This window comes from Passer domesticus, chromosome 11 (genome assembly GCF_036417665.1).
Source record: "Passer domesticus isolate bPasDom1 chromosome 11, bPasDom1.hap1, whole genome shotgun sequence".
Taxonomy (NCBI): Eukaryota; Metazoa; Chordata; class Aves; order Passeriformes; family Passeridae; genus Passer; species Passer domesticus.
Window position 1 is genome coordinate 6,487,126 of NC_087484.1, and position 14,086 is coordinate 6,501,211.

Here is a 14,086-nt window from a genome sequence, read left to right on the forward strand (position 1 = left end):
CATTATTTTAATCAAAAGCACCTTCTTTCCTTTGCAAAACTCACTTTCTCATTAAATTATCTGGGGCTACTTTAGGTTCTCACCAGGACAAGCAGCCTGCTGGGTCCTCCCCCTGCATGTCCAAGGAAAAGTCAAGCAGCAGATTTCCACTCCTCCTGAAGAAGTTAATCACAATCCTGTGCAGGTGTAGACCAAATTTCAGATTTGGTGGGGTGTAAGTGCATAGAAGAGAGAAGGAAGTGAGAGGCCCCAGGCTGCTCCCATCAATCACCTTCCAGACCAGCAGGAGCAACAGCAGGTTGAGAGGTTTCTAGGTCAAAAAATTGTCCAGATGTGGCCTCAGTCCTTGTGTCTGCCTGCCACTCACCAGCCCACACCAGCTCTGGCAGGGAGTGGTCAGCAGAGCCCAGGGCCACTGTCCTACCTTTCCCATGGAATATCTTCAGTGCATGGACTCCATAAGGCAGTTTTTAAAATAACTTGCCTTTAGTATTCTGTGGAAATCTAGGTTGCAACTGTGCTAGATAGAGCCACACCCAAATCTTATTTCCTTTGGGACTAAAACTGAAAATCCAGGATCATCTTCAGTGGAGAGGAACTGTTGGACTTATGCTGGGGTCAAAAGCAAAAGCCTCACTAAGAGCCACCCTGGCAACCAGGTTGATCTTCAGCTAGAGGCTGTCAGTAGGAAAACCTAGACCACTTTGTCTAGACCATATGTCTAGACCATATTTGTCTCTAGCTAAGGCATTACCCCCATGAGAATATTTGTGTAAAGGTCTGTCCTCATCCCTCTCCCCTCTGAGTGAACTCCTGTGCCCACTGTGATCACTTTGATCCAAGCCAAGTGACAGCTAAATACTAGATTTGTATTTACAGAAAGTCAATTACCCATCTAACTGCGAGCGTGTGCGTGCCACTTAAGGTGAAGAGGTACTTCATCAGTTCTATTTTTGCATGTGTAAATTAGCAATAATAATATATTCACCTACCTCACAAGGCACTGTGCAGATTAAAGCATTAATGTTTGAACAGCACTTAGAGGTGCTCCAATGGGAAATTCTGTAGATGTGCAAAATATTGAGTTTTGCTGTGATAAATTCATTATTAGCGTAATAGTGTTCCACTCTTGTTGTGAAAAGCATAATCATCTGGAGATTTCCCCACTTGCCACCTGCAAACAGACTCTGTAACAGGTTTGGAGACGTTTTTCTCCCTCTGTTTTCTCCCCAGTGTTCGTACATCCCCAAGTGCGGGAAGAACTACGAAGAATCCATGTCGCTGGTGAATGTGGTGATGGAAAACTTCAGGAAGTACCAACGCTTCTCCTGCTTCTACGACCCCGAGGGCGTGCAGAAGAACGTGATCCTGACCAAACTGTACAGCTCCAACGTGCTGTTCCACTCCCTGTTCTGGCCCACCTGCATGATGATCGGTGGGGTCGCCATCGTCGCCATGGTGAAGCTGACTCAGTACCTGTCCCTGCTCTGCGAGAGGATCCAGAGGATCAGCAGATAGGAAAGGACACTCCTCCGGAATTTAACCACAGCGAAAATACTGTTTTTTCTCATTCTTCACCAAAGAACCTTAAGTTTGTAATGTGCAAGTCTGGTATGAGTTCCTTACTATATTCTTCTAAGTAGAGCAATAATGCAAAAGCTGTTCTATATGCAAACATGATGTTATTATTATGCAGACAACTGAAGAAGTTACTGTTTTGTGTTGACCGTCTCTATGATCTTGTTTTATGCTGGGATTAGTACTTTCTTTTCTACAGCCAAGATAGGGCTCAGTGTGACCATTGGCCAAGCTTTAGTCAATTGATGTTTTCGGTGTAAAAGATTCTGGGGAAATTCACTGCTGGACAAAGGGCAGATGACCACTTGTGCATCATTGAGGTCTCACACCTGGCTCAGTCCATTGGATGGATTTGTGGCTTTGGCATTTTAAATACTGGCTGCAGAGGAGGGGGGGGAAAAAACACTGATAAGGGTTTTTTTTCATGGTAAGATGGCACAAAAAGGATGTATTTTGAGGTCAGGTTGGGATAAACATACAGTATTTTCATCCTCAGCAGGACTTGGTGATGCTTTGTGTTTGCTCCCTCAGTTCAGAAGTCAATTGTACCCTATGGTGTTTGTAAGGTCTTTTGGAAAACACTTTGGAGTTTTATTTTGTGTAGTGCTATAATTTTCTTCTGTCTTATCAACATAAGTTTTGTCACTTGCAGAAGCTGTAGCCAAAAAGCAAAAAAACACCTTGTTCCATTTTGTATTCTAGTCTGAGCCCTATTGATGGAGGTGGGACCAGAACTCCTTATGTAAAGGTTTATTATTCATTTGTCTTGTATTTGCTACCATATCACTGTAAAGAAAAAAATAACACTATCAGCTATTTTTTCATTTTTTACTTCCAACTATTTTAGATTTTTTTACTTGATATATATACAGATATATATATATATATATATAAAGAAAAAGCTATATTATATCTAGTTGTGTATTGAGACTTGTTATGGGAGTTTTTTTCATTTGTTTTTACCCACTGGAAAATTAACAGTACAATTCATGTATTTGTAACCTTCATCCTTGAATAGTATCATAACACAGAGAAGCAGCACTGCAGGATCTTATCCAATATTCATGATGTTGTTTCAGTCAAAGGTCTCTGTTGCTGTGACATGGGAAATGACAAAAATCTCATCCAATTCTATGGCTCTATTAACTGAATTGTTAGATAATCGTCATAACACATTTGGAAATCTCTCCTGACCTTAACTCACCATGCAGTGCTGGCTGACATGAATTATGATTTACAAGACCCAGTGCAATGATTTATTGGAAAAACTGAGAATCTGGCTAAATTGTTGTTCTATCTGTCAAATATTTACCACAGTATACTCGCCAGTTTAATTTCACACACACTGTAGTCACAATTTCTGAAAAATTTGTTTTTATTCCCCCATAGAAAACAGTCCTTCCTATGTTTTAAAGACACCTCTCTCAGTTCCTCATGTTGCACCCAGCCTGAAGGACAAACACAAGGCACATCCTGGGAGCAATCCTGTGAACTCATTATCCAATAGCTCAAAGAAACCATATATAGGCCTACTCAAACCAAGAAAATAACATTTTTCCCTTCAAAAAGACTGCAAATCAAGTACTCTGTCTAGTTCATCTAAATATATATATAAGTACCTTTCCTCATCATAGCATTAAAAATTTCAAGATGTTACAAAACAAGTCATGCAAGTGTAATGTGAGCTGTAAAAAAAAAAAAAAAAAGTTCTCAGCAGTGAAAATAAACCTGCAATCTTGTAATCAGTAGTATAATTTTCCTTAGGTAATTAAATTCCTGGAGGGTGGGGGGATAATGAAGGTTCCAAAAATATGTAATAAAAATATTCAATTAAATCTTCCAGATTTCAGTATCTACTGCCTTCAGATCTGGCTTGTTTCATCAAACTGCTTTCTGTAGCTTCCATTACCAAGAAAAGAGGAGTGCTGGTTCACCAGGGAGTTCACAAGTGTTCATTTGCAAAAACTCCTTTTTGATCAATATGTTGGAACTGCAGGAGCCAGCCCTGGGAGATCTGGGAGCCTCAGCATCGGCGGGGCTGGGCTGTGCTGCCAGCCACAATTCCCAGAGCAGGAATGCTGCAGGGCCCTGGCAGCACTGAGGTTTCCACACCTCCACCAGCACTCGTGCTGGCCATTTGCACAAAGATTTACGTGCCCTGTGACATTTCTGGTGCCTCTGTTTGTGTATTTTCCCTCGGTGGCAGGGAAGCTGATTGCTCCTGACATTTACACATCAAACGCTGCTTTCAACATATCCTGCCATAAAACATTTCACCAGAGCTCCTGTGGGTGAAACATCTTGCTGCTGTTGTAGGCTATAATCATTTTGTTGACATTAAGGGAGAGATCTGTGGGATAGCAAAACAACTTGAGTAATTGGATGGAGTGAGGTAAAACAATAATTTTGAAGGGAATTATCCATCTGATCCCTGGCACTGTTAACCCCCTACTGAAGTGTTAGCACTGCAAATGGGATTTTTGATGACTCCTGCTGCCCCAAAGAGAGGTGGTGTTTCAGCAGGGATGTTAGTCTATCTTATTTCTTTCTCTGCTCTATTTTAATAACATGTTTGCCCCTGCAAAAGGAATTGATGCTCCTACAGGCAGCTCAAATGCATGAGAAGAACATGTCATGCACTTCAGCAGCCAGGCAAACCAACCCTTGTTTCTAAGACTGGCTCCCACTCTTCCCAGCAAAAACATTTCCTGATGTCCCAGCTGGGCATTTGGGACAAACCTGTCCTGGAAAACCCTGGAAGGGAGAGGTGCAATATGGAAAAGGTTGTGCAGCATTTCCAGACATCAGAAGCTTATGACAAGCACCCTTGTGTGATTTAAAATGATTTAAAACATTCATAAGTATTTCAGATACCAAATTCCCGTGGCCTTTTAGTAGTTGTCATTTTCTTAATTAGATTGTATATGTCAAGCCGTATTCCTATTCTGGAAGATCTAAATCTGAAGCTGAAGTGTGAACATCCTTGCTGTAATACTCTGAAATTTGGCACCTTGCAGCAGATTTATAAATGTCACCAGCTAGGACAACAGAGAGTTTATTTTGATTTCGTTTTCTTCATTGAGGAGATGTCAATTTATCTCACAGAATGTACCCAGTGGAAGAATACCTGTCTCCAGGGTGAGCTGGGGTGAATGCAGCAAGGAGAGAGGGCTCAGGAAACACAAGAAGAGGAGAAACATCTCAAGGAGACACAAAGGCAGTGATTTCCCACCTGAAGGACAAATAGGGAATAAAGTCCCACCTTGTGACTTTCTCTTTTTTTTAAATTTTATACACAGGATAGGAGTGAACTTGGGTAATTAATTTTTTTATTATTTTTGAAAAATAGGGTTGGGGTAAGGGTTAAGAGTTAGGTTAGGGTTAGGGGGTGGTTAAGGTTAATGCCAGTTCAATGGAAGAAGTTGCTGAGAAAGACCTGGCTGGTGTTAGTCTGTTCCAGGAGGATTCCTGCACTCCTTTGACTGTCAAACTTTGTCCTTACAGCAGTACAAACTCTGTCATGAGTGGTGTTGCCCATTTAATACCACCTTTATCATTTTTCAGCTAATTTCCCTTCTCATACAGTCATGCTGGTATTAAATTAGCTCCAGGCATTCAGGGGTGTTATCCAATATCTCTGCAGCAACAAAATTTTTCCATAAAAAAAGCATCTTCTCTCCATTAGCCACTACACTGCTCATCATCCATCAAAGATTTGGGAAAATCCCTCACTTTTCTGCCCCACTGAGCACTCGTCACTTCCCAGCACTGTTTTACAGAGGAAAACCACACACAGTTTTTTTGGAGTTCCCAAACATCTCCCAACTGAATACAAATTTTGCCAAATTGTTTTTGTCTCGCAGGCTAGAGTGAAAAGCAGGAGTAAACTTCAATTATTTTGTTTCAGTGTTTTGAAAACAAAATGTTCCCATTTTTTCAGTTTGAACTGAAGATTTTAAAATCTAGGGATGAGGGAAACTTTTTATATAGAAAATCTTGAAAAATCATAGTTAGAAACATAAAAGCTCTTCTGAAAGAGGAAAAAAAAAAAAAAAAAACCCAGAACTTTATCTGTTCACTTAATATTTTGAGGTGAGGGTTTGTGGGGTTTTTTGGTGAGGTTGACCAGCAAGGTTCTTTCATTGTTATCTCCCAGCCAAACTGGTGGTCATCTCAGGGATGACCAGGATGGAAAAGCAAAGCACAGCACCTCCCTCAGAGTGTAACAGCTACTGAATGGAGATGTTTGTGTGGACATACTCTGGGATTAAAGTTAAATCCCAGTGAACCACGAGGGCGTGAGGCTGCCTTTGGCCTTTGGCCTTTGGCCCAAAGAGGCCACTTTTTGTCCTTGCCAAATGTAAAACAAACTTCATTTGACACAAAGGGCTTCTTCATCCTTCAGATACGATCTAAAAAAAAAAAAAAAAAAAAAAAGAAGAAAAAAAACATCAGCAATACTGCCTGGTGAATTTGCACCAAGATTTTTTAAATAAATCAAATTTCTCCAAGCACTGAAAAAACAAGTGCTAATATTAGCAGAGCCTTCCATACAGCCTGTCTACTTTTTCTAGTTCTCCATTTTCATAGAAGGAGCTGGCAGGTGAGTATTTATTTTTAACAGAAGTCCATTTATTTAGGTAAGAATTTAGTGTATTTCATTGCCTCGTGATTTTATTGTAATAGAGATGCTCATTCTAAAATGCTTTTCAAGCTCTACTGAAACATGCCTATTTCCAGGCAGAAGCTCAGCAAATGACTCATAAAAACATGGACAGAGATGGAGGCCCAGCTCACTGAACACATAGAAAAGGTTTGTTTAATTTGGAACTTCAAGAAAAGCAGGTGAGAGTCAGGAGCATCTCCAGAGGCAGTCAGGCAGGTCAGATTTAGGGAACCATATAAATTTGTGTTCATATCCTTCAGTATAGCACAGAAGGATCAGACACTGTTATAGGTTGCAAAATAAAAAAAAAGAAGTACAGCTTTTTTGTCCAGGAGTGTGCTCAATTTTCAATACATTTCAGGAAAAAATGTTAGGAAACTGCTGAAACACTATGGCATTCAGTGCACACAAAAACTAGCTTCATTTATAAAGATGCAGTTTCTACTATGCCTTTTTTTGGTTTTGGGTTTGTTTTTTTTGAAATTTGGAAAAAATGCAAAAGCAAAATTTGAGCCTGGAGTGATCTACCACTATCTCACCTAACTCTTTGCATTGACCTAACTTGACTTTTTTTCAGGTTTTTCAGTCTGCAGAATATTTTAAAGATTTTCTTCCCATTCACACCTCAAAAAAATATTGTGGAATTGAAAACGTGCTTCCCACTCAGCTCTGGCTAAATTCTCTACCTCTCCTGGGATAGGTATTCCAATATTTCATATGGAAGGTGTCCTTTCCTGTGGCAGGGGGTGGAATTAGATGATCTGTAAGGCCCCTTCCAAGCCAAACTATTCTATGATTCTCCCATGTGAAAATGCGTGTGAAGAAGGTGGGAGGTTTCATTTGCTCTTCCCAAAGTCTCCACCTTGGCAATTCTTTTGCATAACTGCAGGTGCTGATGTGTACTGGTTACCAAGCATTTTTAACAGGCAGCCACCTGCACAGTGAGCTCCTGATCACAAGCAAAGGCTCTGCTGGGCTGGGGCTGCTGAGCAGCTCAAGCCCCAAAATCCAGGGGGCAGAAGGGAAGAGCACCTTGGAACCCTTCCACGGGGAAGGTGCGTGTGATTTCAATCACGGGGCACTTAAGCTCTCCGTCGAATTCATCAGAAATTAAATGGGAAGCACAGTCTGATGACTAAGCAGCAGCACCTTAATCACTCCCCTCAGAAGCAGGAGCTCAAAGCCATTTGTACAGCTGAGCAGGGCAGCGAGGGGCTGCAAACACTGCAGAGGCTGCACAACCCAGCCCAGAGGGAGTCTGGCTGTAATCACTCACCCCTTGCCCGGCACCACTTCCCCGTGTGCTCAAAGACAGTGGGGAGGCAGGTTTGTACCAGCAGCAGCACGTTTGCCATCGCTGGCAGCTGCCTTTCCTCCCCAGCACGTGCTGGCTCCCAGCCCCACACAGGGGTTTCTGTGCCTCAGCCTCCAAGCACAAGACAAGATCTCCCACCCGAGAGCAAAACAATCTGTCCCAGAGCAGGTTTTCCCACAGCATGTGAAGTGCCACTAATCCAAGGTTTCTGTTAAACAGCCACCAGGAAGGAGACGGAAAGACAAACAGCAAACATGAGTAAATGAGATGCTCTGCTTTGCTCGGGAGAAATGAGGATTATCTGCTCACACACAGGGGTTTCCCAGGGCAGGAGATGTTCAGGGGCCTCATGCTCTGTTGGCAGACACATCAGGTTTGGATATAACACCCAGGTTTTCATTTTAGGGGCACAACACATGGCCTTTCACAAATCCCTGCTTCCCAAGGAGTAGCAGCTTACTAGGCCCACTGAACCAGATGCTAAAAGTTTTGAGTATTCAGTATCAAAACAGAATTATTCAAATGCCATCTGGACACATTGCTGAGTGATGTGCTGTATGGGAGCTTGCTGCAGCACGGGGTTGGACATCCCAGCACCTGGTAGGCAAGTGCCCAAGGACAGGTCTTGTCACAGGAACAGCTGTGATGGACTTGGCTGTGAGTGGAGAAATTGGTTAACCTCATTTAAAAACCTGATTTTCTGCTAATACTCCATCACACTCCATTTTTCACTCTTTTAACTCGAAGCATCCAGTGAAAGACATAGAAGCAGAGCTGGCAGAGCTATCCAGGAGGCTTTCCCCTGTTAAAGAGCACCAAAATTAAAACTGGCATTGGAGGGAATCCAGACCCTCTGCTGTCAAAACCAGGAGGCTTTACCTGATAACTTCAAACAGAAAGTTAATCCTGAGCCAGGAGAGAGGGACTGCAACCCAAATTAGAGAAGGGCACAGGGGAGACCAGGCAGGTTCAAGTGTCCCTGTCCCACCAGCACGTTGTGCCTTATCCTCAGCACCCAGGGCTGTGAGGACAGGTGCACAGGAATTTGGGAGGCACTGACTGCTCCTGTTTCTCCAGTGCCATGCCATTAGCTCTGTGCCACTCAGCAGTGACCTTACGAAGAGAAATCATCTGCAGTCCCAGATTTCCACTGCTGTCCCTGGCAGTCCTTCATCCTGAGCCAATAACACTCTGGCTGCAAATAGCAAATTAATGATCTAGGAAATCGGTTGTTCCCTCGTACCCTTTCAGAGTCCTCTCCCACCCCTCCTGGCCTCTCTCCAGGTGAGATTCTTGGCCATGCAGATCAACACATGGGGGAAAGCAGAAGCAAAGATGAAATTCCATCTACTTCCCATCACCAGAGCCGTGTAAACTGGATCAGAACTAACCCATATTCAGATGCTTGGGCAAGGAGACTTGGGTAGCAGCAGCCCTTTGAGTTTGGTGCTGACCACCACCACCAGCAGCTTTTTATGGACCCATCACCACCATGACTCAAGGTCTCAAAGGGGACAGTGAGGAAGGAGCATCCAGGGCCCTCTCATGCAGTTGCTGGCCAATGACACTTGTGCTGAGCTGACCCACACCCCCAGCTCCCAAATCCTGCTGCCCCATACCTGAGATAACCCTCAAACCTTCCACACCTCACACCAAGAGCAGGACAGGAGGTGGCAGTCAACTCTGGGCATGCCACCATGCCCATGGAACAAAGTCCCAAATGTCACTCATTTCTTCTACATCTGTGGTGCAGATCTTTTGGTGATGATCTTTACCCTTCAGTGTGCCACTTCAAGGTTCACAAGGCACCCTGCCCACTGCAGAGGCTCTGTGTGCAGACCCAGGGGTGGGTTTGTCCTCTTCTCCACTTTGTGACTGGGAAATGAGCAGCTTTGTCCTTCCCTCGAGCCGCTTGGCTGCTCAATACTAGCCTGACAATTACTTCCAGCCTTGGATAAAAATCTCCTGCCCTGATGCTGTTAAATTATGTAGAACAAGATTATAATTACATCCTAAAAAAAAAAAAAAAAAAAAAAAAAAAAAAAAAAAAAAAAAACTCCCAAACTCTATACTTAAAAGAACATTATTCAGGTTGCAAAAGCAGGCACTCCAAAGTTACAGAACACCAGAAATAGAGCTGCCTGAACAGCTTCCATGCTGCACACTTGTATAGATGCATGATGGCACAGGCTCTAGCTCTACAGGGATGTGGCATTTTCCACAGAATCCCTGAGCCTGCCCTGGTGAATGACCTTCAGGCAGGGTCACAGCCGTGGTGCCATACAGGCAGAGCAAGAGTGGAACAGGGAGATCTGCCTGCTGTCCTTCAGAGGAGAGCACTGCTGAGATGTCTGTGAGGCTGGAGAGGATTAGGTTGAGGGAGGCTGATGGAGAGCCTTCTTTTCCCCAAAATACTGTGGATCTCTTTCCTGCTCAACTCTGCCAAGATTTGGTGGAACCACCAGGCTGGGGCAGAGCAAACCCTGGGCTCTGCCCTGAGCAGGGCTCAGCTCACCAGATCATCTTCCTGCTGAAAACAACTTGAAGGAAACATTTTGAGGGTCAGCTCCAAACTGATCCTCTTCAGACATTTTTGACCCATGGGAAGCAGGGCCAGTTTGCTATTGGTTTTTTTAACTCCTTTGTGTCAAAACTCCAGAAAATCTGTTGACACAGAGATTCTGTAGCCACAAAAACCCACATTCCTCCAATTCATGCTGGCCTGCCCATATGCCAGTCCAAAGGTCAGGGTGTCTGTGCACTCAATAATGTTGAAACTGGACAAAGTCAGCCATCAGCCCCACGACAGACCAAATGCTGCTCCTCTCACAATGGATTCTTCCCAGACAATACCCACAAAAAGCCATGAGGGTCCACCTGGATTTACCATCAGTTTCCAGCCAGCAGCAGCCCTGGTGAACTTCACCGTGTTCTATGAAAATGTGGAGAAACACAGTAAGGCAAAGCAACAATCAGGAAGAAATGAAGCAAAACTAATTGCCTTACCTGGGTTGTTTCAATTTTTTTTTTTTGCTATGGTGACTTCAGCATCACTGTGGAACAGACTTTCTCAATGGTTCTTGTTCTCTGTGACTTCTTGTTTGGGTTTCTTCTACATTTGTTTTTAATCTACCAAAGTTTCTGCTCAGTGATTCCAGAATATCTCCAGCACAGGAAATATAAAGAATTAATGCAACCTCAATGCATAACACATTTGCACTGTGTAGCATCTCCAGTTTCTTGGGAAACAAGTAAGTGTATGCAAGTTGCAAATACTTGAGCTATTTGAACTGAAAAAAAAGAAAATTAATTACATCTACCTTCTCAATAATTCACAGTTCTGTGGAGGATGAGACAGTCTAGATATGGGCTATGTAGCAGTTCAAGAGTTTCCTGTGGAAAAAAAAAAAAAAAGGAGGCAGAAACCCAGAAATAATAAATCCAGCAAAATTTTGTGGATTCCAGGACCCTGTTTTCATAGAACAGTGACACAGAAAACTGTCCTACAGCAAAATGTTTGTCTGTCCCATCTGAGCCTCGACGCACACAGCAGAAACTGCCTCAGTTACCAAAGTAAGCACCAGCCTCAATGCCAACTTAATGGCTGATTTTCCATAAAAACAATCATTTTCTTAAGAAAAGCCTCTCTGCAGCCTGAAGCACGAGACTGGTGGGGTGTCTGAACAATTTTCCCCTGGGCTGAATCCCTGCAGGCTGGGAAGTGCAGAGGTACAGCCACAACACCCCTGTATGACCCACAAGCCACCAGGCAGAAAGTTCAACCCCTCAGCCAGGTGCAAGGGGCTGTGTTGTCTTGCCAGGCCAGCTTGGGGTAACACTTAGAGAAGATGTAGATATTTGCTTGGGATTTTTTTTCCTTTTCTTTTTATTTTCAGGGTTTACTTGCAATGCTGTTTGTCACATCTCTGCAATCTCTTTGTACAGTATTCATCTTCTCACCAGCGATGAAAGGCAGCACCCTTAAGGACTTTTTTCTGGCCTTTTAATTGAGTTGTTTAAACTGATAGATTCAGCTGGGGAAAACTATCTGAGAAGGAGTGATGATTTTATTAAATAAAGAGAGATCATGAGCATCTCTCAGGCCACAGCCAAACCAGAGGAGCAGATGCTGGGACACTGAACCACTCTCCTCTCCAACTGCATTTCTGCATGGCTAAAGATGGTGAGGAAAGGTAATAGGGGCACAGCAATGCCTTGAATCAGCACCTGAGAGAGCTGGAGCACCACATCTGCACGTTCAGAGGGTCTATTATAAGATGGCCTGGCAAAATAACAGACAAAAAATTTTACTACCTTCCCTTGCATAAATACAGCCTGTAAATATATATGATTGTGCTAATGGGTGAAATATCTCTCCCCAAATTTGGGGACTCACTTTCATTGCTGGAGGATGACTCAAGCAGAAAAATGCTTGTCTATCTTGCAGAAGGGGTTTACAGCTAATAAAGGCTCATTCCACAGGGTGTTATCTGGAAAAATTAGCAATAAGCAAATCCAAGCTTAGAACATCATGGTTTGGAACAAATTTTGTTTTCAAAACCTACTACAACATCTGCCTGCTACCAGTGAGTGTACCCCAGGGCCAGGTCCTGCTAAGGGGTTCACAGGCACTATCCATTCCCTCAGACACCATCTTTGGCAGTGCATAGCTGAAATCCAGGCTTTTCCAGCCTGTTCTGGCAGCCAAACCTGCTCTGTTCCCTTGGGACAGACACCAACACTCTCCAGCTCAGTCTGAGTTTTAAATAACCACATGTGCAAGACCCACATTAGACCCAGGCTCACAGTCACAACGCAGCCAGCCTCCTGGGATCCACCAAACCCCACCTCAAATCCTCATTTTCCCTCTGGTGCTTCAGTTCACTCAGTGTTTTCCCCTGTAGATTTTGATCCCTTGTCTTCCTTCCCCTGTATTTCCTCAAGTGTTATTAAGCATTCCAGCAGCTCCCAGCCCAGATCAGATTTGCAGGGAAGCACCAGCTCCTGCAGAGCAATTCTGCCTTGCTCTAGCAGAGGAAAAATCCCTCCTGCTCCAGCCAGACCTGACACTCTTAGCAGAGGAACACTGAAATACTGAAGTACATGAATATCAATCAACCTGAAGCAAAAAATGAATTCCCTGAAGGAGCAGCACACTTCCTTCCTCAGAGAGCTGCTGATTAGCAAGGTTAATTGTGTACCTGCCAGCAGCAGCCGTGCCTTGCAGGGCACAGGAGCTGACAGCAGCATCCTGGCTGTCCTTGGGTGCCTGAGCACAACCTGCCAGGCTGGACTGGGAATTTGACTCAGGCAAGCCAGAAGCAACTGTGGCTTCTTGAACAACCACTGGAAGTCTTCTCCAGTAACACATCTTTCTGCAGGTGCCAGATATTTCTCTCAGAAGCAGAGCAACTGATTTTTTCAGCAAAATAGTTTGCTATCGGATAATAATATTTCTTATCCCAGAATTTCCAAAGGTGGATTGTGATGGTATCAAAAGCATTTTATCTTAAAAGATACAAAGAAGGCATTTGATCTCTTCAGATGAGGATTTTCTCTTTGAAATTCAAAGTAACGTATTTCTTACTTCCATTTACTCTCTATTGTAAACAAATCAAATGTCATTTTGGTATCGAAATCAGATATCACCCAACTGTGGCACTGGCACTAAACTGAATCATCACATTGAGAGAAACCACAAACCAGACTGTGGTGTAGAGAAACATATTCCAGGCTCCAGCTACAGCACCCAGAGCAGGTATTTCATGCTCTGAACACCCCAGAACACACAAATCTGCTGCTGGGCACAAGGGAAAAATTTGGAAAGTTGCAGCCTCTGGGAATGTGGGAATTACAGGGCAAAAGCACCATGGAGAGAGAGAGAAAGAGCAGGGGAATGACTGCTGTATTTGGCCTGGGAGACCTGAAGGACTTGCCTTTGTCGAGGGCAGTTGGTTTTGGTGTGGAGCAGAACCTGCAGCAGAAACAGCTCAGCAGGGAAAGCTGGCTCAGATCCTGGGTGATGGACTGGGCTTGGAAGCTGAATTGGGTTATTTCAGCTTCCTCGTTGTCCCTTGAGCAGGCCAGGGCTAGAGCTGGGTGCTGCAGGGGTGTGATGGGGGAGCAGCACATCCCAGCCTGCCAGGGAGCTGAGCTGGCTGAGGGAGAGGGGAAACTGAGCCTTGCCCTCCTCAGGCATGGGAAATGGCTTTTTATCTTACAGAGGCACAGGATCAAGCCAGGTGCTGAGCTTGCACCCTTGGAGTCACAATTTGCCCATGTCTGTGTGGAGATGAACCTTCTGGGAGGGTTTCAAAACACGGGCTGCCCTGCCCAGCTCATGCTGTGGTGTGGACTCAGGCAATGGGACGTGTGTGGTCTGCTCTGACTCCCTGAATTGATGTAGAAACAACAGGTGCATGCAAAACTCAGACTCTGAAGGGCCCAGAAGAGCAGGGCTATGTCACAGCAGTGTTTTTAGAGGCTGCACTAAATTCATTCTCCACTCAGGCCTGAGATCCTTCCCA

General features: G+C 44.0%; 1 protein-coding gene across 9 annotated transcripts in view; it reads left to right on the plus strand.

The window, feature by feature from the left end:
- Window positions 1-3,326, plus strand: part of LOC135278667 (calcium-activated potassium channel subunit beta-2) — a 136,640-nt gene extending 133,314 nt beyond the window's left edge. For all 9 annotated transcript variants that reach the window (XM_064385308.1, XM_064385307.1, XM_064385303.1 and 6 more), the window contains one exon: window positions 1,234-3,326. In XM_064385308.1, the coding sequence (XP_064241378.1) occupies window positions 1,234-1,518 (285 nt within the window). In that variant the 3' untranslated portion in view covers window positions 1,519-3,326. The remainder of the gene's footprint in view (window positions 1-1,233) is intronic.
- Window positions 3,327-14,086: the final 10,760 nt, after the last annotated feature.